At 28.8% G+C, this 21,740-nt stretch overlaps 3 protein-coding genes across 8 annotated transcripts in view; 2 read left to right on the top strand and 1 right to left on the bottom strand.

Annotated features, from left to right (window-relative positions):
• LOC129907830 (CUGBP Elav-like family member 2) overlaps positions 1-21,740 on the bottom strand; it is a 473,931-nt gene that overhangs the window by 431,742 nt on the left and 20,449 nt on the right. The window lies entirely within an intron of this gene.
• Positions 1,852-4,765, top strand: LOC129907831 (uncharacterized). Its single transcript, XM_055984225.1, has 4 exons — positions 1,852-2,235; positions 2,311-2,445; positions 2,507-2,656; positions 4,473-4,765. Exons 1-4 carry the CDS (start codon positions 1,953-1,955, stop codon positions 4,748-4,750), a joined length of 846 nt encoding a protein of 281 aa, XP_055840200.1. The 5' UTR covers positions 1,852-1,952; the 3' UTR covers positions 4,751-4,765.
• LOC129907832 (uncharacterized) lies at positions 16,093-19,749 on the top strand. Its single transcript, XM_055984226.1, has 4 exons — positions 16,093-16,471; positions 16,547-16,684; positions 16,744-16,893; positions 19,340-19,749. Exons 1-4 carry the CDS (start codon positions 16,177-16,179, stop codon positions 19,579-19,581), a joined length of 825 nt encoding a protein of 274 aa, XP_055840201.1. The 5' UTR covers positions 16,093-16,176; the 3' UTR covers positions 19,582-19,749.

Genomic DNA, 21,740 nt, shown 5'->3' with positions numbered 1-21,740 from the left:
TTTTTGAAATATCCCCAAAAAATGTCTAAACTAAAAAAAAAGTTCTTATCTGACATTTTTTGAGGATATCTCAAAAACCTGACGTGATACGGAAAAATAGAGTTCGAATTCGGTTTTAGCAATCCAAAAACTATATGAAAAACCTAGACGCAACCCCGGATAAGAAATTTAGTTTTTTTGGTTTTGACATTTTTTTGAGGATAACTCTGAAACCTGACGTGATAGGGCAAAATTGTCTTCGAATCTGAATTCAGCAATCCAAAAACTATATGATTAACATATTCGCAAATCCAGATCAGAGAAAAATTTTTTTTGTTTTCGTGACATTTCTTGAGGTTATCTCGAAAACCTGACGTTTGGTTTCAGCGACCCAAAAACTGAAAAACTATATGAAAAACTTAGTCGCAACCCCAGGTCAGAACTTTTATTTTTTTTTTTGTGTGGCTGTGTATCAAAAGAAAATTCGAAAAAAGAGTCAAGCCTCTTGAGGCTTCATGTAATAGCTGACTTTGACAGTTCCTTTACCATTTTACCAAGTTTTCACTTTTAGACGTTTACATTTTTGAATAAAAGTCACTAATATCACGGTGTTACAAAAATGAGGTTTTAAAATATACGCGGGCGGAGACCTATCAGGTTTTGTAGAGCTAGTCGCACTGAATACGAAACGGCATTTGAAAATCCCCTAACACCCCCAAAATCTGGAGTTACGGGCAAAAAACGGTTTTTTGTTGTTTTTTTTTACTAGAATATCGAATTTTATTTTAATCAATTTACCTATTTCGGTTAATAAAAACTTTAAAAATTATGCATTTTGCACATCTTGGGAACATTTGCTATCGGTCGGTATATAATTTATGCCCCTTCGGTTTTTGTGGGCCGCGCAGTTTGTACCACAAAATTCGCGTTCGCCGTTTTATTATATGATGAATGATGATTGTATAATTGTTACCCTTACGAAATTTATTAAAAATGTTGTCTTTTCCATGGGAATTACGAATAAAGTAAAACTAAAAATTTTATTTCATGTGAAAGGGTGTTTTTTTTAGGTGTAGAGAAAATATGGGTTTATGTATTTGAAAAAGTGTGTAATACTATTATGTTACTTTAAAGATTAAAAACAAATATCTAAAGCGTCTTTAAAAATATCATGGTTAAAAGGGTGTTTTTTTTTTTTGAGTGAAAACAAAAATGATGGGTCACCCTAATGAAATTTGGTGAAAACATTGAATTTGGGATAGAAAACAAAAAATACAGAGTTTTCATAAAAAAAAAAAAAATTAGGTGAAAGGGTGTTTTTTTCGAAGACACAGTAAAATCTGTAATTAGTCCCAAAAAGCCAATGATTCATTTTATTTTTGGTTTTGATGACAAATTAAAAGTTTATACTAAGGTTCTTAGACGTTTTACACGAATCATTGGCTTTTAAGGACCAATTACATATTTTACTATCTCTTCGAAAAAAAAAACATCCTTTCACCCCCACAGGGCTAGCTAAGCCCGCCACTGGTCATAGAGAAAAATAAAAATAAAAGTTCTAGAAAATAAAATTTTCTACCAGTAATAGTAATAGTAAAAAGGGACTTTGGCGCAATACTGATTTATTGAATATAATATACTCTTGTATTTGACAGATAAACTCATAACTTGTTATTATTTTGCATTATTAGACTATACTGTATGAAAAAATTGAATATTTCAGTCTAGAGTACTAACACACAAGAAAACAATTTTAATTGAAAAAACACAGAATACTATCTATCATTCAAAACATTATAAGCAATTTGCTTGACACTATGTTTATTAATATCGCAACTTGACCTTTTTTACTTATCAATAGAACATGAAATCAAATTTCATATTCGTAGGTCTTGCGAAAATTCAGTTAGTCCAGTTTGAAAGTAGCCATATTCAAGATCAGTCGCATTTTAGCCAAGACCGCGGTTATAAAGATGAACCTTAATTATCAATTTATTGTATTTATTGTTATTCTCTGTCAGTTTTTTAGTGCAAGTATAAGTCATATAAGTCAATCACAACTGGAAGCTTCTTGTGATGTGCACTTGTTACTAGAAAGATATTATGGTTATACAGATTTCTTCGAAGTTAATATGAAAAACAATTTGAAAAAAGACAACGAACGATTACATTTGGAATTATATGTAATGGCTTCAAAAGATGTGAACATATTGTTTTCATCAAATAATAATTATGATGGTCCTCATTATGAAATTGGTAATATATTTCAGATTTCTTTCTAAATCTTTGTTACATTTTAAAAGCAAATTTAACTTTTTTATTACTTAAAAGTTCTTGGTAATGAGCATAATTGTCTATCGAGGATTCGTGTTAGACGAAATCGTATTGAAGTAGTCGTAGAAAATTGGATTCCCAATATGTTATCACCGTTTAGACCAACATTAGTTGAAATCATTCAAAGAAATGGTAAAAGTGCTTAAATTATGTAAAAATGTTTGAATTTAACTATATGTGATTTTATTTTCAGATGGTAAACTAATTGTCAATGTACCTGGTTATGCAGAACCTCTTATGACATATTTGGATGAAAATCCCATACAAATAAATTATTTTGGCTTTTCTACTTGGGATAAATTGCAAGCTAAATATTTTTACAACTGTCAATTCGATGAAAATTGTAAGTAAACTAATTTATGTTAGGTATACATTTGAAAAATCTTAGCGGGAATACCACAGCCATTTTTGAGATACGAGAACCAAAACTTTGAACATAGGGTCTTACTTGAAGGGGTCAAATCATTAAGACGTTACAAACATTTTAAGTTCCACCAAAAATCGAAGTTGTTTTAAAAGTTGTAAGATTTGAGAAGGGGTTTATATAGGGAGATGCATAAAAGTTGATATTTGATTTGGTATTCCTTTAATGTAATAAATTTCAAGAAACCAATTAGACAGACTCAAACTTATTGACATGCTTTGTCTTCAGAATAGAAGGTCTTATTTATGTTTTTCGTTCATTGTAAAATTAATTAATGGAAAAATAGACTCTTTGCATTTTTTGTCTCACATTAATTTTAATATTTCTCAACGAAATTTCAGAATAGTATATTAATTTCAAAGTATCGTACCAATTACGAACGTTTTTCTCCATTAAATACAACGTTCAGTTTATTTAATGTTTTCAATAGCAGATTTCATAATTTATTTGGCCAATCATTAATTTATCACCAAAATTTCAAACAAGTTTTTACTCGATTTTGTAATTTATACCTAATTATTATGTTTTGTTAAAATTTGTAAATCCATGTAAATTGAAGCTAGTATTTAGCTGTACTAAATAAATAAATAAATACACTAGTTTCCAAAAAAAATAAATAACCCGGCCGATCAGCTTAGATTTTGATGATCTTTTTTTTCAAACGTCGGTAATTAAAAATACTTTAAAGTCTATAGATTAAAAATTGTCGTGGTTGCCGTTTTGATTTTTTAAATTGTATTAAAGGTTTTTGTGAACAAAAAAATTTTTTTTTCAAAAATTTTTTCTTAAATTTCATAAATTAACTGATGCCAAAAGATTGTCTAGGAAATTCAAGGAAAAAAAATATATGGGAGTGAGGGACAATCTTTCATCGTTCAAGCGATAGATGCAATTTTCTTATTAATTGACTTCAAACACAAAAAAAAATATTTGAACACAACGGCAACACCTACAATATTTAAATGTACATTTTTAAAAAGCTAAAGATTAGTCATATTTGTTAAATTAAAATTAAGTTATTTGAATTAAGGGCTATTGAAAGAATGGTAACTCAACTCAGATTTTTGAAAAAAAAAAAAAAATTATTGAAAAAAATTTAACATGTGGTTTTTAAAACTTGTTTAAATAATTTAAAAAAAAAACACAGAAAAAACGACTATTATTCATTCAAAAATACCAAAAAGCAGTAGATTTGTAAAGACCATATTTTGTCCAAATTTCAATTTTGTGACCATTATAAGATAAAGTATCGTCTTTTCTCTTTGACAAGTTCAATATCTATAAATGCTCAAAGTATAAAGATTTACTTTTTAATAAAAACCTTAAAAATTTAGCTTTTTTCTCTTTTTCGAGATAGGTTTTATTAAATTTTTAAATTTATCTTATTTTTAAATTTTGTAAAAGGATGAATATGGAAAGAAAAGTTTATATGCTACATCTAATTAAAATTCGGCTAGCTTTTGAACTTGGTAGTAGCACACACAAGTTGTTATTGTTCATTCCAAATAAATTTATAACAATGTAAATTTATTACAACATTTCCATTATCAAAGAATTTTTTATTATATGTTTTCTTGGAAAATAGAATTTTGAAGTTCTGAATTTTTGAAAATGCATTTTGGCAATGAAACCAGTATTCACAATTTTTCGGATATGATTGGCTTAATAAATATTAAATAAATTAGTTAAAATTCCATAAATTAATAATTTATAAAATGTGTGTCTTCTATTTCAGCAAAAATGGAAAGCCAGAAAAACAATGAAGAACAATTAGCTATTTCAAAGATACTGCCCACAGATTCTAATACGAAACAGGCGATGGATTTTTGTTGGTCTGGATTCTTAAACAGGCATACATCATTTTTTCATGACCTAGTTCCAACATTGGACAAATTTGATGACAATCAAGTGATAGAGTTTCAACAAGAAGTTATTGAAGCAGTGAAAAAAATCAAGAAAAGACCTACTACAGAAAAATCGATTAAGCTGATTGATGTACGTTCTGGATGGTGAATAATATTAAATTTGTGGTTATGTTAATAGATCGTTAAATAGATGGTTGGTATTTGGAAGAAAAACTTAACCGAACATAGGTATTTTCTCAGAAACTTGGAAAGCATTATTATTTTTAAAATCAATTCTGGTAAATTTATTAAATAAATATGATCTGGATTAAATTGCCATATATGATATTTTTAAATTGGTTTTATTTTCTCATGGTTTGGATATGGTAGATATCAGTGTTTGACGATTGAAGTCGTCATACTAGAGAATATCTTTGGTATGGTTTTCAACTACACTTAAAGAAAAAATTACTATTTTAATAGTTAAAACCAGGATAAACATTTTAAATAGTCGTTATTGACTATTTGACTGAGGGAAAAAATAAATTGAAGTTGAAACGTCTTTTTTTCAAAGATGATCTACTTTGATTTATGTGATTTTAAGATACGAAACCATCAAAAACTTACCTTTTTTCCAGGTTGATTTTAAAATGTTTATCTTCAACGCGAAATCATTCCGAATAATAGTTAAATCAATTTGGTTTTCATTGATTTTACGTTATTTTATGGTGGCTTTTCTCTCAGTGTAATCACAAAACTATTTTAGCAGTTTAAATTGACTATTTAATAGTTTATTTGAAAAATAAGAGTAATACTTTGATTGACTATTAAAATAGCCACAAATAACCATTTTTTTTTAACTATTTTAATAGTTATTCCGATATTCACTATTTTTTTCTCTGAGTGTATGATTTCGACAAAAATATGCAAACAATGCTAAATGACTTTCACAAACCTTAGGAGCAACAAGGAATTACTCCAATCACTCTTAGAAAAATCCACCTTTCAAAACAGCAACCGAAATTCAGGCTCAAAACTATAAAAAAAAACATTGGTACAGAAATAAAACCTCCCATTCTCCACAAAAATGTCGGTATAACTTTGGCCGCTATTTCGTTTTGAACCGTTTTCCGACTTTCGTGTTAGAGAAAAATGATAAGAGACAAAGTTGTACTGTCTCCATCTCAATCTACAACCCAAACCACTGAAATAATTTACTTTAAAAATTAGTTTTGGGCCTGGAAAAAAATGAATTTTTTATTTTAATAGGCCTCCGGACAAAATTTTGAGAAAAACGAGAAATTCGGAAATTTTCTGCACAGTTTGTGAGGTCCACAAAACACTTATTGCAAAAAACTAATTTGCTAATAAAAGATTGACATTTAATCTAAAACATGGTCAAGCCACATTTTTACTTTTTAAATTTAATTCATACCTTATATTTATATTTCAATAACAGTTTTTGCAAAATAGCCGAAAACAACTTTTTTCTTGTAGGTATAGTTTATGAGAAACTGCAGTGAAAAACACATATAATATATATGTCAATTTAAAGTAATGAATAAAATTAATCATGGTCTAAACGGATTTTTCATTTTTGGCCCAATTTTTGAATAATCATTTCATGAAAAACATCAAAATTGCTCATTTTCTCATGCATTTTTAAATGTGTAGTTGTATGAAAAAAGCAATAGGTATAATTTTCCCCAAATGACAAAATACCTTCTTTTAATTGATCCAACAAAAAAAAAATAATCAAAAAGCTACTTATTATTGCAAAATAACACAATTAATAAAACTCTATTTTTTTATCAAAAGTCGTTACTTTCTGTTAACGGCTAATTTAAGTTCATCGATTTACCGATTTACCGATTTTCGAAGATACCCCTTTTTTGTTTGAAGTTGGAACATAAACAAGTTGGAAGTAAGAAGATACAAAAAAAGGATAGAAAAATGTGCGGATCTGGGGATGTTAGACAGAGACAAGGATGTAGGTAAGTTTTATCCGATATCACTTGTGCGCCTCCACAATAAATTAAAACAAAATAGCGAGACCTAAACAAATAAACAATACAACATTGTATCGATCTACAATGTTGGATCATAGCATATACCCTTCTGGTGTATTCTAATATTTATCTTGTAATAATAAACTGCGACATCCAAGCATCCACTGTTAGATGCTGTGTCATCATTTTAAGTAGTAATAAACTTCGACACCCAAGCATCCGCTAGAGCAACTGTAAGATGCTGTGTCATCATTTTTAAACAAAGAACATTGTAACGATCCCCAGTTGGATCATTCCAAATATCAAAACTATAATTTAATCTTAAGTTGGCTTTCGCAGAAGATACATTAAATCTTAAGTGTACTTTCGGACGAGATACATGAAATCTTAAGTCGACCATCGAACAAGATACTTCGTATCTTAAGAAAACCTTTGAGATTCAAACTAATAAATTTATTTCTTTTTTAAAAAATATTTTAAAGAAGTTTAATTTAAAATTGGTATATAGATCTTTATATGGATATGGTGTTTATGGACGAAAACTGGTTTGGAATATAATATTTTCATAAAAGAGTGTTGTTTGTACCAATTTATGTAGAAATAAAAAAACTTGTTTTCATGTTGTTGTTGTGGATGACATTTGAGTTGTTTGTGTATCTGAGAAATTTTTTGCATTGTATAACAATTATTATTTCTCAGCGGAAAAGTAGGTAGAGGATGTGTATTATGGTTTATGGGTGCTTTGTTTGTTTAATGAAATTCACAGTTTCTTATGTGAAGGATAGAAGAAGGATTGCTTTTCATGTACTTGTTGACTCTTGGGTTGGTAAAAAAAAGTATGAGGATTGAAAAAAATATGGAATGCGAAATTAGAGTGGTAATTATTGTAGATACAATGCCGCGGCCCGCCGCGCCGATACGCTGCACAGTGGTGCCATTCTTCGTTTTTGGCGTCAAAATTCATTTGCACGGCCGTTTCTGGACGAAAAGTCATGAAATTTGGTACACTGAATGATTATAGTATGGAGAATACGAAAAAGCTGCCAACTTTTTTTATTCAAAATGGCGGCTCCAAAATGGCGGAAAGAATGAGCGTTAAAATAGAATTTTCATTTTCAAAACAGTATATAAGCTAGAAATTGGGCTAAATTCATGTCAAAAAGGTGTTAGGTTTAAGATTTAGAACTCATAGATTCATATTCTTTACAAAAAAATCAAAAAAATTGAGAACAAAGTCCAAGAAATGCCAATTTAGTAAAACACACTTTAAGACCTCTAATAACGCTATTTCATGCATTTTTTTTTAAATTTATCACAATTTTGAGATCTCTTCTATTTATGTTTTATAAGAAAATTGAAAATATTGAGGTTATATGGTTGCCAACTATGTTTTTAATTAAATATAAGAAAACATGATATAATGAAAAGTTTCAATGTTCAATAAAACTGAGAATTTATTTTTTCCGTAAACCAAAATATACTTTTCTAATAGATTTTAGCGTTTTAAATTCAAATCCGGAATCAAAAAAAATCTATGACGTCACGTTTCGAAGATAAAAATTAATTTTGATCTGCTTATATCTCGAAAATGTGACGTCATAGATTTTTTTGACTCCGGATTTGAATTTAAAACGCTAAAATCTATTAGAAAAAAATGTTTTGGTTTACGGAAAAAATAAATTCTCAGTTTTATTGAACATTGAAACTTTTCATTATATCATGTTTTCTTATATTTAATTAAAAACATAGTTGGCAACCATATAACCGCAATATTTTCAATTTTCTTATGAAACATAAATAGAAGAGATCTCAAAATTGTGATAAATTAAAAAAAAAATGCATGAAATAGTGTAATTAGGGGTCTTAAAGTGTGTTTTACTAAATTGGCATTTTTTGGACTTTGTTCTCAATTTTTTTGATTTTTTTGTAAAGAATATGAATCTATGAGTTCTAAATCTTAAATCTAACACCTTTTTGACATGAATTTAGCCCAATTTCTAGCTTATATACTGTTTTGAAAATGAAAATTCTATTTTAACGCTCATTCTTTCCGCTATTTTGGAGCCGCCATTTTGAATAAAAAAAAGTTGGCAGCTTTTTCGTATTCCTCATACTATAATTATTCAGTGTACCAAATTTCATGACTTTTCGTCCATAAATGGCCGTGCAAATGAATTTTGTCGCCAAAAACGTCAAATGGCACCACTGTGCGCTGGTGTGGGTATATGGTATATATTCTGAGGAAAAAACGTAACTACCTTCCTAACTCATTGAGGGAAAAACACATGTCTGTCACAGTTTTCCTTATTGGCATTCCACGAGGAATTCGATGATCAACAACAAATTCAGGAAGAAGCAAATTACTGTAAAATTTTGAAAAAATAATTGTTCCAGAAATCATCGTCTCGTTTTATTTCCTCCACATACCTATTGCGGTCGCAGCAGTGAGCAGTAAATTGTGTCAATATCAGTTTGTAACACTACTGCAAAAAATAATTATAATAATTTCAGTAAGCGAAAGAGTTAGGTTTATTAGTACCAGCCGACCCCGCTCTCAAAATTCGAGCGCCAATTTCTTTATTTTTTTTTTATTTTCTACAATTTTAAACACAATTATACCAAAATAGTTTCATTATTTTGTATAGTATTTGTTGTTGTTTTCTTGCGAGTAACTACATTTTTTGAAGACAAAATACACAGGTATATATAATATACCTAATTTTTGATATTTTTTAAACCTGATTTAGATATTGTTGAACTACGTTTTAACTGCGCTCAACTACGTAAAAAAAGTATCGAAAAAGAAAATGCAAAGTGTAATCGTCTTAATGCATTGTGTTTGCACCTTGCATTTTGCGATTCAATTCAACCTCCCTTCAAGCAAACAGGTCCGACCTCGGTCGGAATCCGCCCCGCCTCAGGCGGAGCTGAGTCCGACTTCGAGTCAGAAACTGGTCCGAAGGCCGCTCAAATTAGTATGGAAATTAGAATCACCGCGGAGCGGATTTTATATGTATTGGTTTTTTCACCACGATTTCTCCTTCGACTTTGTGTTCATATACAAAAAGTTGCAAGTGTGTGAGTGCAAACCCGTCTTTCGCGGTCGGACGTCGGAGTGTCTTTTCTGAACTCCGTTTTCTTGCTTGAAGGGCTGTTTCATGTTCCATTCATTCAAATTCAATCATTCAACCTCCACCAACTTCACTCAAATTTGTCATTCACATCATTGTATGCCTTTGTAGGTTCTCGTCTTAGCTTAGCTTGTAGAAGTTTAAATTTCCGGAAGGGAGAGGGCGTTATTTATCGCACTTCAAGTTGGAATGATATTTGTGAAAATTTTAATGAATGCGTTCAGCTATTAATAAGAGATTAAAGATAGGTTCACATTTATTAAAGGTGCGTTCAGGTGTTGATTTTCACAGTATACAGTAGTAAAAAAGGAATCCGTGGTACTGTGTGGCAGTGAAATTTTAAGCAAAACATCCCTTTGAATGTGAAAATCGACATTTTTTAATCAAACAAATCAATTCTTAAGGTTTTACTACACCAACTGCGTCGCACGACAACGTCTTTTTTATGTTAAAGCCATAACTACAATGACTTAAAAAGTGAAAAAGTGGGAAATTTACAAAATTAAATTTAATATTTCTTTCTAGCAATATTTGTTTTTGAAAAAAAACTATAAAATTTTTTTTTGAAACCAAAAAATAAGCTTTTTGCATCATTATTTTTATTTTGTCGTCGTAAAAACTGTCATAAAATGAGTTTGAACTATCACTTTTTGGCTTTTTGCAAAAAGTTGCCGTTGTAGTTATACCTTTAACATTGGCTCAACACGTGAAAAAGTAGAAAAGTGAAAATTTTCAAACGCATTTTTGTATGGTTTTTCGGGCTAGAAAATTAAAACAAAAAATGCGGAAAGCATATTTTTTTGTATAAAAACAATTTGCTAACTCTTTTTTACAAAAAAAATTACGCTAGCGAGAAAAAAAAGTGAACATTTTCAAACTCATTTTTTGACAGTTTTTCTTACCTTAAAATCAAAAATAATGATGCAGAAAGCTTATTTTTTGCTTTAATAAACAGAAACAAATAGCGCTAGAAAGAAATAAAAAAATTTAATTTTGTAAATTTCCCTTTTTTTACTTTTTAGGTTATTGGAGATAAGGAACAAAAAAGACTAACTAACGTTTTTGTTAGTTTTCCCTGAACCTCATAAGAAAAACGCTTTGCCATGCGGCGATAAAATATAAGTGCCTTTTATGCAAAAATGTAAACGTCTAAAATTGAAAACTTGGTAAATAGTGAGGCGGCTTAGCATCTAAATCGTGCACTTTGTGATAAAAGCATGAAATTTTTATCATTGGTAGTACTCAATATAAGAGTTATTTTGATATATTGGGCCACCTTGTATTCCATTCGGAAGGGTAGATACAAGACTTTTTCTGTGTTGCACTCGATTTGTTGCATATCATAGTATAGGCAATGAAACCTTTGTATTAATATGATACATGATTTCGAGGTATTTTATAACGCCCGATCGAATAAAATCAATACCAAAATATCTCGACCATCATGTAAAAAGTTATTGGACTCATTATGAATTGTCTTTTACTCAAAGAGCAAGAGTCAGAATATTACCAAGTACTCCTTGAAAATAAGTGGTAGGCTGATGAAATTTTGTATGCCCGTTTAGTAAACCATAGAAAAAAATAATAAAATATGTCCATCAAAAAATTTCAGGTCAAAAGGTGTTTTTTTTTTAGCGAGAAAGAACACTTTTGAAATGGTACCATTGCAGCACATGGAAAATTTTTGCATTTTTTTTAACAGCATATATATTTTACCTATACATCGTATGAGAATCAAAAATAATCAAAAAATGAATAATACTTACCATGGAATATTGAATTTTCATGCAAAACTTAAATTGCTTGCTTTTATTTTTGAAGTGAAAACTTCTTTAGTATCGTAGTGATTTGAAACAAGATGACACGAAAACGCGACACGACTTCAACTTGTTATAACTTTTTTGTTTTAAAAGATAGATAAATGAAATTTGTACTGTAGATAGGTAATTAAATAAATTATAATTGTACAAAATTTCATTTAATTTCATATTCAAATTTCGGAGATAACGGTAAAAAGATGTTGTTTTTCAACACACGTTATATCTTTTGATCTAGTGCACATACAAATTTGATTTTTTTTTAATACGCATGCTGATAACATAAGCTTTTATTTGATATATCACACATAACGTTACGTGCTCTACAAGTTACACAATCTTAATTGAAAAAAAATTTAAAAAAACCTCAAAACACCTGTGGAGATCTGTTGGCGATGACCAACTACAAGTGTAGGAAGTACCGTAATCTCAGTCTGGAAATTCGACATGGTGACTTTAAAAAATTCTAACTTCTCTTGTAGACATCTTTGTTATACATAATTATACAAGGTGAAACTATAAGCTTTCACATGGTATAAAATTTTGTATAGGTTGTCAAACAAAAAAATTGATTTAATAGCATGAGAACATAAAAATAAATGTTTTTTTTGCTTTTTGGATGAAATTTCATCGAGTTTAAAAAATTCTATCTTTTTTTGTAGATGTCTCATAGACCTGATCGGCATATATATTTTTAGCTAAGATAATAAGCTTTCAGATAATATAAAATTTATATAAGTTGTCATATAAAAACATGGATTTGAAGGTGATAGAATAAAAATATGTCCATTTTTTCAATTTTTTTTTTTTTCAAGAAAAATGATTTTTTAAGGTTTCACTTCTACCACGTGTGAATTACACACATGATTTTTTTTTTTATTAAATTTTCATACAAACTAAGTTTTGAAGGAGTGAGGTGCATAAGTAAAAGTATGAAAAATAATTGTGCAGTTTGTGATAAAAGGATCAAATTAATAGGATTGTTAGTACAATATGTAACCCTCATTTTAAGATATTGGGCCACTTAATATTTTACCTAGGAGGACGTAGGTACATGAGCCTTCTTATAATCACAAGTTTCACAAAATTTCATTTAAAATGCTTTCTGTTCATCGTTATAAACATCCTTCTAGGTGATGGTTTCATTCTCGTAAATTTATGAAATAAATACGTTTTGGTTTGAATTATCAAATGTTATATTTTCTTATGTTTAGTGTATGTAAGATACCAGTGTCTGACGATTGAGGTCATCATACTAGAGAATATCTCTGGCATCGTTTTCAACTGCGATTTTGTCGAAAAAGTATGACTTGCCCTAAGCAACAAATTCTCGATTGCTTGTCCCACCCTGCCTCAAGAGATGAGATTTTTTTCCGCAAACCTTAGGAGCAACAAGGCGTTATGAATTGATGGTATTCCTACTGAAATGCCCATAATTATCGTAGAATCTGGCATCTTGGTAGAATGGTAGAACAGGTTGTTTTTACAAAGAGAAAAATATAAAATTTGCGAATATTAGACAGGGGGTGTGGTAACCGCCCATTTTTACTGAATATCTTAGAGCACTTCTGACAGAATCTTGTATAGCTTGGCGAAATCGTAGGCAAAAGAAATATTTTAAAAATAGACATTATCTAATCAGAGGGCGTATTCCCCACCCTTAGATACTCGATATATATAAACGACTGGTACCGCATACAATCAAACAACTACCTTCAAATTATTATTAATTATTATTAATTAATCTTGAGATTTTCTAAGCAATACCTTGCAAAAAGTAGTGAAGTCACAACAAAAACATAACTGTTAAAAAAGCAGCCAAGTTCTCCTATGTTGAAGTTATGCTGGCAAAAAAAGGAATGAGATGTAAAAGTGTAGATGAATTTTTTTTATTTCGGGTTTTTCAGACTAAATTTTGGCCGAAACCATATGTTTTACATACCTATTGGAAAGGTCTTAACGATTTCTTTCCAATGAAAAAAAAAAAGAAATTTGAATTGTTGTGAAAGAAAGAGAACATATGTTGTGTTTTAAGTAGTTTAAATAGTTTTAACCAGTTAGTAAGTTTTAAAATAAGAAAAAAATTATATGAATCAAAGTTTTTTTTTAACTATTTCCTGGTGAAAAATAATTACTATTGAAGTATTAAACTAGTTTTGTATTATTTTTATTTTTTTTTTTTTAATTGGATTGATGATTTTTTTTTACTACAAAAAACTTTAAACTAACTATATTCTACTCTAATTTTAAAATTATCGTCTACAACGCAAAATCATTACGTTAAATAGTTGAACGTTTTCGTTGATTTTAAGTTGTTTTTTTCTTTCAGTGTAGGAATGCATGATACATACATGAGTTGAAAAAAAAAACAAAAGCAAAAAGAATATTTCAATTAATTAAGATTAAATTCAAACTATGTTTATACACATCTGCAGGTTATCCTATCTTTACCCCCGAACGAATTTAGAAGGAGCCATGACCATTCGGAATTTCCGAAAAATGTGGTTTTCTTCAAAAATTGATAACAACATATAACACTTAACTACATACATATTCAATAGGGTGGAGTGATTTAATTTTTGTTTTTTATTTTCGAATTGGCATAGTTATTAAAAGTTGCGCTATTATTAAACGAACAAAAATGTACTTAAAATTTGAAATAATTTCCTTTTGAGGTGCCCCAAGCCATCTGAACTTAAAAAGGCAAGTTTTTGACCTTTAAATTAAATGGGGAAAAATAAAGTTCAATATAGATTTTCTTTTAAATTCGTATTTAACTGAGTTTGAATCATCTAAAAAATATGTTTCACTTCACTTTTTATTGAGATTTCAATCAAAAATCTTAAAAAAGGTGCGGTTAGTTGAAAATCTAGAATTCTTAAATTTTGATGTTCATACTTTTCGTAAGACTTTTTTCTACAAATTTTATTAAAAAAGTCAAGTAACTTATTTTTTTCAAGTTTCACACTCAGTGAAACAAGAATTTACAAAAAAAAAAATCTGGTAAAAAGTAGTTTATTTATTTTTCAACTTTTTCAAAACTTAAAAGGCATTGAGGCAGTTTTCTTTATGATTCAATTTTGTATTAAAATTCACAGCCTGGACAAAAATAGTATTCAATGATTTTTTTTTTAATTTTTTAAAATTTGAGACAAATCATTTCAAAAACAATTCGTTGAAATATATTGATTTAAAAATTTAAATTAAATGTACAATTTTGCCTTTCGGAAATTGTATTACTTATCTGGGTTGAAATCGTAATTTTTTTTTGTCTAAGTAAATTTTGAACCGATTTTCATAACAATCGTTTGATTTGGAAATCAATATTTTTTTAGAATATATTTTTAAAATAGCATGTTGTCTTGATAGTACAGGTAAAATAGTACATAAAATCAACAAAAACAAATTCTTACACTCATGAAAGTTGGCAAAAAGTTTGCTTTTGGGATAAGAACCAAGGATCAAAAAAGTCTATAAAAAAAGTTAGGTGGAAGGGTGTTTTTTTCGAAGAGACAGTAAAATCTGTTATTGGTCCCAAAAAGCCAATGATTCATTTTATTTTTGGTTTTGATGACAAATTAAACGTTTATACTTAAGTTCTTAGACGTTTTACACGAATCATTGGCTTTTAAGGACCAATTACAGATTTTACTGTCTCTTCGAAAAAAAAACATCCTTTCACCCCCACAGGGCTAGCTAAGCCCGTTACTGGTCATAGAGAAAAATAAAAATAAAAGTTGTAGGACTTTGGCTCAATACTGATTTATTGAATACATATACACTTAGGAGCAAAAAAACGGAATCAAATAAATTATTTTTATTAAAAACCAAAAATGCAATGGATAAAATAATGTTTCTGGAAGTTTCATGGTTTCATCTAAAAGCTTGAATTTTTTACTTTTGAATTGTTGGTAAAACATAAAAATGCGTACGGTAGTATCATCGCTATCTGTCAATCAATTGCACTTAATTTTTGTCTAAATGTTTAATTTTCTTGATACTCTCTACTTCAATTTCAGTTTTTTTTTTCATTACGTTACTATTGACGTTATCTGTCAATAAATTGCACTTCATTTTTTTAAAATGGTAAATTTTTCGGATACTCTCTGTTTCAATTTCAGTTTATTTTTCCTTACATGCTTCATTTATGTTGATTGGATCTTTATAAAGTGAACGGTTTTTTTAATTCCTAGCATTGATTTAAAGCTTTTGTTTTAAGCTTTTTAATGGTGCAATTAACATTCATGTGTGTCAATTGCATCCTCACCAATTATCGTTTTTACAGAACTCATTTTTTGATTCCATTTTTTTGCTCCTAAGTGTATATACTCTTATATTTGACATAATTTGCATTTTTAGACTGTATGAAAAAATTGAATATTTCAGTCTAGAGTACTAACACACAAGAAAATAATTTTAATTGAAAAACCAAGAATACTATCTATCATTCAAAACATTATAAGCAATTTGCTTGACACTATGTTTATTAATATGGCAACTTGACCTTTTTTACTTATCAATAGAACATGAAATCAAATTTATATTCGTAGGAAGGTCTTGCGAAAATTCAGTTAGTCCAGTTTGAAAGTAGCCATATTCAAGATCAGTCGCATTTTAGCCAAGACCGCGGTTATAAAGATGAACCTTAATTATCAATTTATTGTTTTTATTGTTATTTTCTGTCAGTTTTTTAGTGCAAGTATAAGTCATAAAAGTCATATAAGTCAATCAAAATTGGAATCTTCTTGCGATGTGTACTTGATAATAGATAGAGATTACGGTTACAAAGATTTCTACGAAGAGAGTGCTATGAAAAACAATTTGAAAAAAGACAACGAACGATTACATTTGGAATTATATGTAATGGCTTCAAAAGATGTGAACATATTGTTTTCATCAAATAATAATTATGATGGTCCTCATTATGAAATTGGTAATATATTTAAGATTTCTTTCTGAATCATTGTTACATTTTAAAAGCAAATTTAACTTTTTTATTACTTAAAAGTTTTTGGTAATGAGCATAATTCTCTATCGAGGATTCGTGTTAGACGAGGATCTGATGTTGTAGTAGTCGCAGAAAATTCGTCTCCCAACATTTTATCGCCGTTTGATCCAACATTAGTTGAAATAATTCAAAGAAAAGGTAAAAGTGCTTAGATTATGTAAAAATGTTTGAATTAACCTAGGTAATTTTATTTTCAGATGGTAAACTAATTATCAATGTACCTGGTTATGCAGAACCCCTTATGTCATATTTGGATAAAAATCCCCTTAAAATAAATTTTTTTGGCTTTTCTACTTGGGATAAATTGCAAGCTAAATATTTTTACAACTGTCAATTCGATGAAAATTGTAAGTAAACTAATTTATGTTAGGTATACATTTGAAAAATCTTAGCGGGAATACCACAGCCATTTTTGAGATACGAGAACCAAAGCTTTGAACATAGGGTCTTACTTGAAGGGGTCAGTTTTTGGTAAAATTTTCAAAAAAAGACGTAAAAAACAGTGAATATACGAGAAAAAATAATTTAAAAAATTAAACTTAATTTTTTTATTTTTTTATTGAGAAAATTTAAATGTTGCAGATTTTCAAAATTTCGGTAACTGTGCCATTTTTGACAAATTACTTACAATTGAAAGCTTTGAAAAAAATCTTTGTTTTTTTTATTGCACAGACCTACTGCACAAAATTCGGCTTTTGACGTGATAACGTCTTATAAATCGATGAACCATGGCAGCCACCACAAAAAAGTGACGCCATTTTCTGGCGTTACACTCTCGCACTTTCGCAGTGCGGCGAAAAATTTAAATTCAGAATTAAAAATAAACTATTAGAGATAACAAAATCTTCTATCGCGTATTTGAAAGATAATAACCTAAAGCTTAATCCAAATGAAGGATTTTTAAAAATTCCGTCATTCAATAGGGTAAACAGGGGTAAAACGGAAAGAAGAAATTTGAGCTAAAATCTAAACGCAAAGTCGTAGAGAATTGATTTTTTTTTTGCTATAGATAGATGAGACTAATTTAAGAATAACTGCATTTAAGAAAAAATTCCAAAAAATTTTGAAACTAAGCTATAACGTTTTGTTTAAACGTTGCACACGTGTTAGGGCTATGACAAAATGATGATTATGGGAAGGGGAAATTTTTTTTTGACAATTCTAAAGATGTCAGATGAAAGATGTGGGAAAAAATAAGGCGTCTAATACGGATTTTTTTTAAATACACTGCATTTCGAAATATGATTTTTTGAAAAACACCTATTTTTTAGGGGTATTTTTGGGTAGTTTTTTATTTTTAGCTTTTTTTGGAGAGTTTAAAAAAATCTCGAATTTATAGGACATGTAGGGCTATCCGCATACATGTGCAAAAAATTGGAGTTCTAAAATGATTTTTGACTGAAAAACAGGAAAAATAAGTTTAAAAAAAAAACAGTTTTTTTGAGCGTTTTTAACCGATTTTCATCGTTTTTTGATTTTTATCTTCTTTTTCTTTAACATATAGAGAACTAAAGTATATAGAGGGTTGATAGAATATAGCCAGGACTATATGGGTGCGAAATTTCAAACATTTTTAAAAACATAATTTTGAGATAACGGTAAAATAAAACGTTAGAATTCAACAGGTTATAACTTTTGATTTAGAGCACATAGAAATTTGATTAAACTTTACTGAGCATCCTGATACAATTACCTTTAATTTGGTATATCACACATAACGGTAGACTAACTACAAGCTACACAATGTTAAATCAAGAAGCTTGCAAAAACAATCAAAACAGCAGTGGAGATCTGTTGCCCCATGAACAGTCACCAGTGTGGGAAGTACCGTAATCTCAGTCTGCAAATTCGACATGGTTGATTTTAAAAAATTCTAACTTTTCTTGAAGGCAACTTAGAAATAAGATTGAACCGTCATGTGAAAGGTGAAACAATACGCTTTCACGTGATATATTATAGGTTGTCATTGAAAAAAATTAATTTTATGGCATGAGAACATAAAAATAAATGTTTTTTATGCTTTTTTTGATGAAAATACATGGACTTCAAAAAATTCTAGCTCTTTTTGTAGATGTCCCATAGATCTGATCGATATATATATTTTGAGCTAACACAATAAGCTTATAAGATGGTATAAAATTTTTTATAGGTTGTTAGGGAAAAAAATGGAATTAATGACGTGAGAATATAAAATTTCATGTTTTCTTTGCTTTTTTGGATGAAAATGATTGTTTTCAATAAATTATTTTTATACTCTTTGCGCATTATAAAAATTTAAAAATAAAAGAAGAAATACTTGACTTTTAAATTGCATAATTTTTCTGTAGTAAATGACAAGTTCAATATCTATAAATGCTCAAAGTATAAAGATTAACTTTTTAATAAAAACCTTAAAAATTTAGCTTTTTTCTCTTTTTCGAGATAGGTTTTTTTAATTTTTTTAATTTATCTTATTTTTAAAATTTGTAAAAGGATGAAAAGTTTATTTGCTACAAAAAGTAAGATATTTAATTAAAATTCGGCTTGCTTTTGCACTTGGTGGTAGCACACACAAACACAAGTTGTTGTTGTTCATTCCAAATAAATTTATAACAATGTAAATTTATTACAACATTTCCATTATCAAAGCAATTTTTATTATATGTTTTCTAGGAAAATATAATTTTGAAGTTCTGAATTTTTGAAAATGCATTTTGGCAATGAAACCAGTATTCACAATTTTTCGGATATGATTGGGTGTAATTGCCTTAATAATATAATAATATGTTTTAATATGTGTGTCTTCTATTTCAGCAAAAATGGAAGGCCAGAAAAACACAGATTCTAATACGAAACAGGTGATGGATTTTTGTTGGTCTGGATTGTTAAACAGGCATACATCATTTTTTCATGGCCTAGTTCCAACATTGGAAAAATTTGATGACAATCAAACGATAGAGTTTCAACAAGAACTTATTGAAGTAGTGAAAAAAATCAAGCAAACATCTACTACAGAAAAACCGATTAAGATTGATGTACGTCGGGGTGATGAATAATATTAAATTTGTGCTTATGTTAATAGATCGTTAAATAGATGGTTGGTATTTGGAAGAAAAACTTAACCGATCATCCGTATTTTCTCCGTAACTTGGAAAGCATTATTATTTTTAAAATCAATTCTGGTAAATTTATTAAATAAATATGATCTGTATTGAATTGCCATACCTATATGATATTTTTAAATTGGTTTTATTTTCTCATGGTTTGGATATGGTAGATATCAGTGTTTGACGAATGAAGTCGTCATACCAAAGAATATCACTGGTATGGTTTTCAACTACACTTAGAGAAAAAATTACTATTTTAATAGTTAAAACCAGGATAACAATTTTAAATAGTCAATACTGACTATTTTACTGAGGGAAAAAATAAATTGAAGTTGAAACGTCTTTTTTTCAAATATGAACTAATTTGGCTTATGTGACTTTAAGATACAAAACCATCAAAAACTTACCTTTTTTCCAGGTTGATTTTAAAATGTTTATCTTCAACGCGAAATCATTCCGAATAATAGTTAAATCAATGTGGTTTTCATTGATTTTACGTTATTTTATCGTGGCTTTTCCCTCAGTGTAATCACATAACTATTTTCATTATTTAACTATTTAATAGTTAATTTGAAAAATAAGAGTAATACTTTGATTGACTATTAAAATAGCCACAAATAACCATTTTTTTTTAACTATTTTAATAGTTATTCCGATATTCACTATTTTTTTCTCTGAGTGTATGATTTCGACAAAAATATGCAAACAATGCTAAATGACTTTCACAAACCTTAGGAGCAACAAGGAATTACTCCAATCACTCTTAGAAAAATCCACCTTTCAAAACAGAGGCAGTCAAAACTGTTGCTGTTGCTCAAATTTATAAAAAAAAAACATTGGTACAGAAATAAAACCTTCTATTCTCCACAAAAATATCGGTATAACTTTGGTCGCTATTTTGTTTTGAACCGTTTTCCGACTTTCGTTTAAAGTTCGGCTAGTTTTTGGTGTTAGAGAAAAATGATAAGAGACAAAGTTGTACTGTCTCCATCTCAATCTAATTTACTTCAAAAATTAGTTTTGGGCCTGGAAAAAAAATTGGATTTTTGAAGTGAAAACTTTTTTAGTATCGTAGTGATTTGAAACAAGATGAAAAGAAAACGCGACACGACTTCAACTTGTTATAACTTTTTTGTTTTAATAGATAGATAAATGAAATTTGTACTGTAGATAGGTAATTAGATAAATTATAATTGTACAAAATTTGAATTAATTTTATATTCAAAATTCTGAGATAACGGTAAAAAGATGTTCTTTTCCTACACACGTTATATCTTTTGATCTAGTGCACATATGTATTTGCTTTAACTTTAATACGCATGCTGATAACATAAACTTTTATTTGATATATCACACATAACGTTACGTGCTCTACAAGTTACACAATCTAAAATTGAAAAAATTGACAAATACCTCAAAACACCTGTGTTGCCGATGATGATCAGATCAGCCACCAGTGAACAAAGTACCGTAGTCTAATTTTGAAATTTCGACATGGTTGGCCTTAAAAAATTCTTACTTTTTTGGTAGGCATGGTAGATACATACTTTATTGAAGCGTCATATAAAAGGTGATACAAAATTTGTTATAGGTTGTTGGAATAAAAAAAGGTAGGTTTTTTCGATTTTCTTTGCAAGACAAATGATTTTTTAAGGTTTCTCTTCTAACACGTGTGAATTGCACACATGATTTTTTTTCTTTCTGTGTAGGAATGCATGAAACATACATGAGTTGAAAATACAAAAAAAAAAAAAAACAAAAGCAAAAATAATATTTCAATTAATTAAGATTAAATTCAAACTACGTGTATATACATCTGCAGGTTATCCTATCCTTACCCCCGAACGAATTTAGAAGGAGCCATGAGCATTCGGAATTTCCGAAAAATGTTGTCTTCTTCAAAAATTGATAACAACAGATAACACTTAACTACATACATATTCAATATTAACATTACTTGTACCATTAATTTTGGTTCTAAAAATAAAATTTTAACTTCGCGTCTAGGGAATCACCAAAAACAGTCTAGTTTGAAAAATAAAAATAGGCGAAAAAATATTAAAGAAAAAACGCATTGAATAGTATTTTTGTCCAGACTGTGAGTTTTA

The sequence above is a fragment of the Episyrphus balteatus genome, chromosome 1 (genome assembly GCF_945859705.1).
Source record: "Episyrphus balteatus chromosome 1, idEpiBalt1.1, whole genome shotgun sequence".
Taxonomy (NCBI): Eukaryota; Metazoa; Arthropoda; class Insecta; order Diptera; family Syrphidae; genus Episyrphus; species Episyrphus balteatus.
The sequence above is the reverse complement of the archived record's forward strand: the minus strand, read 5'-3'. Positions and strand labels throughout refer to the sequence as shown.

Coding starts and splice junctions, on each gene's coding strand:
- LOC129907832 (XM_055984226.1), top strand. CDS start 16,177: ATGAACCTTAATTATCAATTTATTGTTTTTATTGTTATTTTCTGTCAG. Junction 16,472..16,546: donor TGGTCCTCATTATGAAATTG/GTAATATATTTA, acceptor ATTACTTAAAAG/TTTTTGGTAATGAGCATAAT. Junction 16,685..16,743: donor TGAAATAATTCAAAGAAAAG/GTAAAAGTGCTT, acceptor TTTTATTTTCAG/ATGGTAAACTAATTATCAAT.
- LOC129907831 (XM_055984225.1), top strand. CDS start 1,953: ATGAACCTTAATTATCAATTTATTGTATTTATTGTTATTCTCTGTCAG. Junction 2,236..2,310: donor TGGTCCTCATTATGAAATTG/GTAATATATTTC, acceptor ATTACTTAAAAG/TTCTTGGTAATGAGCATAAT. Junction 2,446..2,506: donor TGAAATCATTCAAAGAAATG/GTAAAAGTGCTT, acceptor TTTTATTTTCAG/ATGGTAAACTAATTGTCAAT.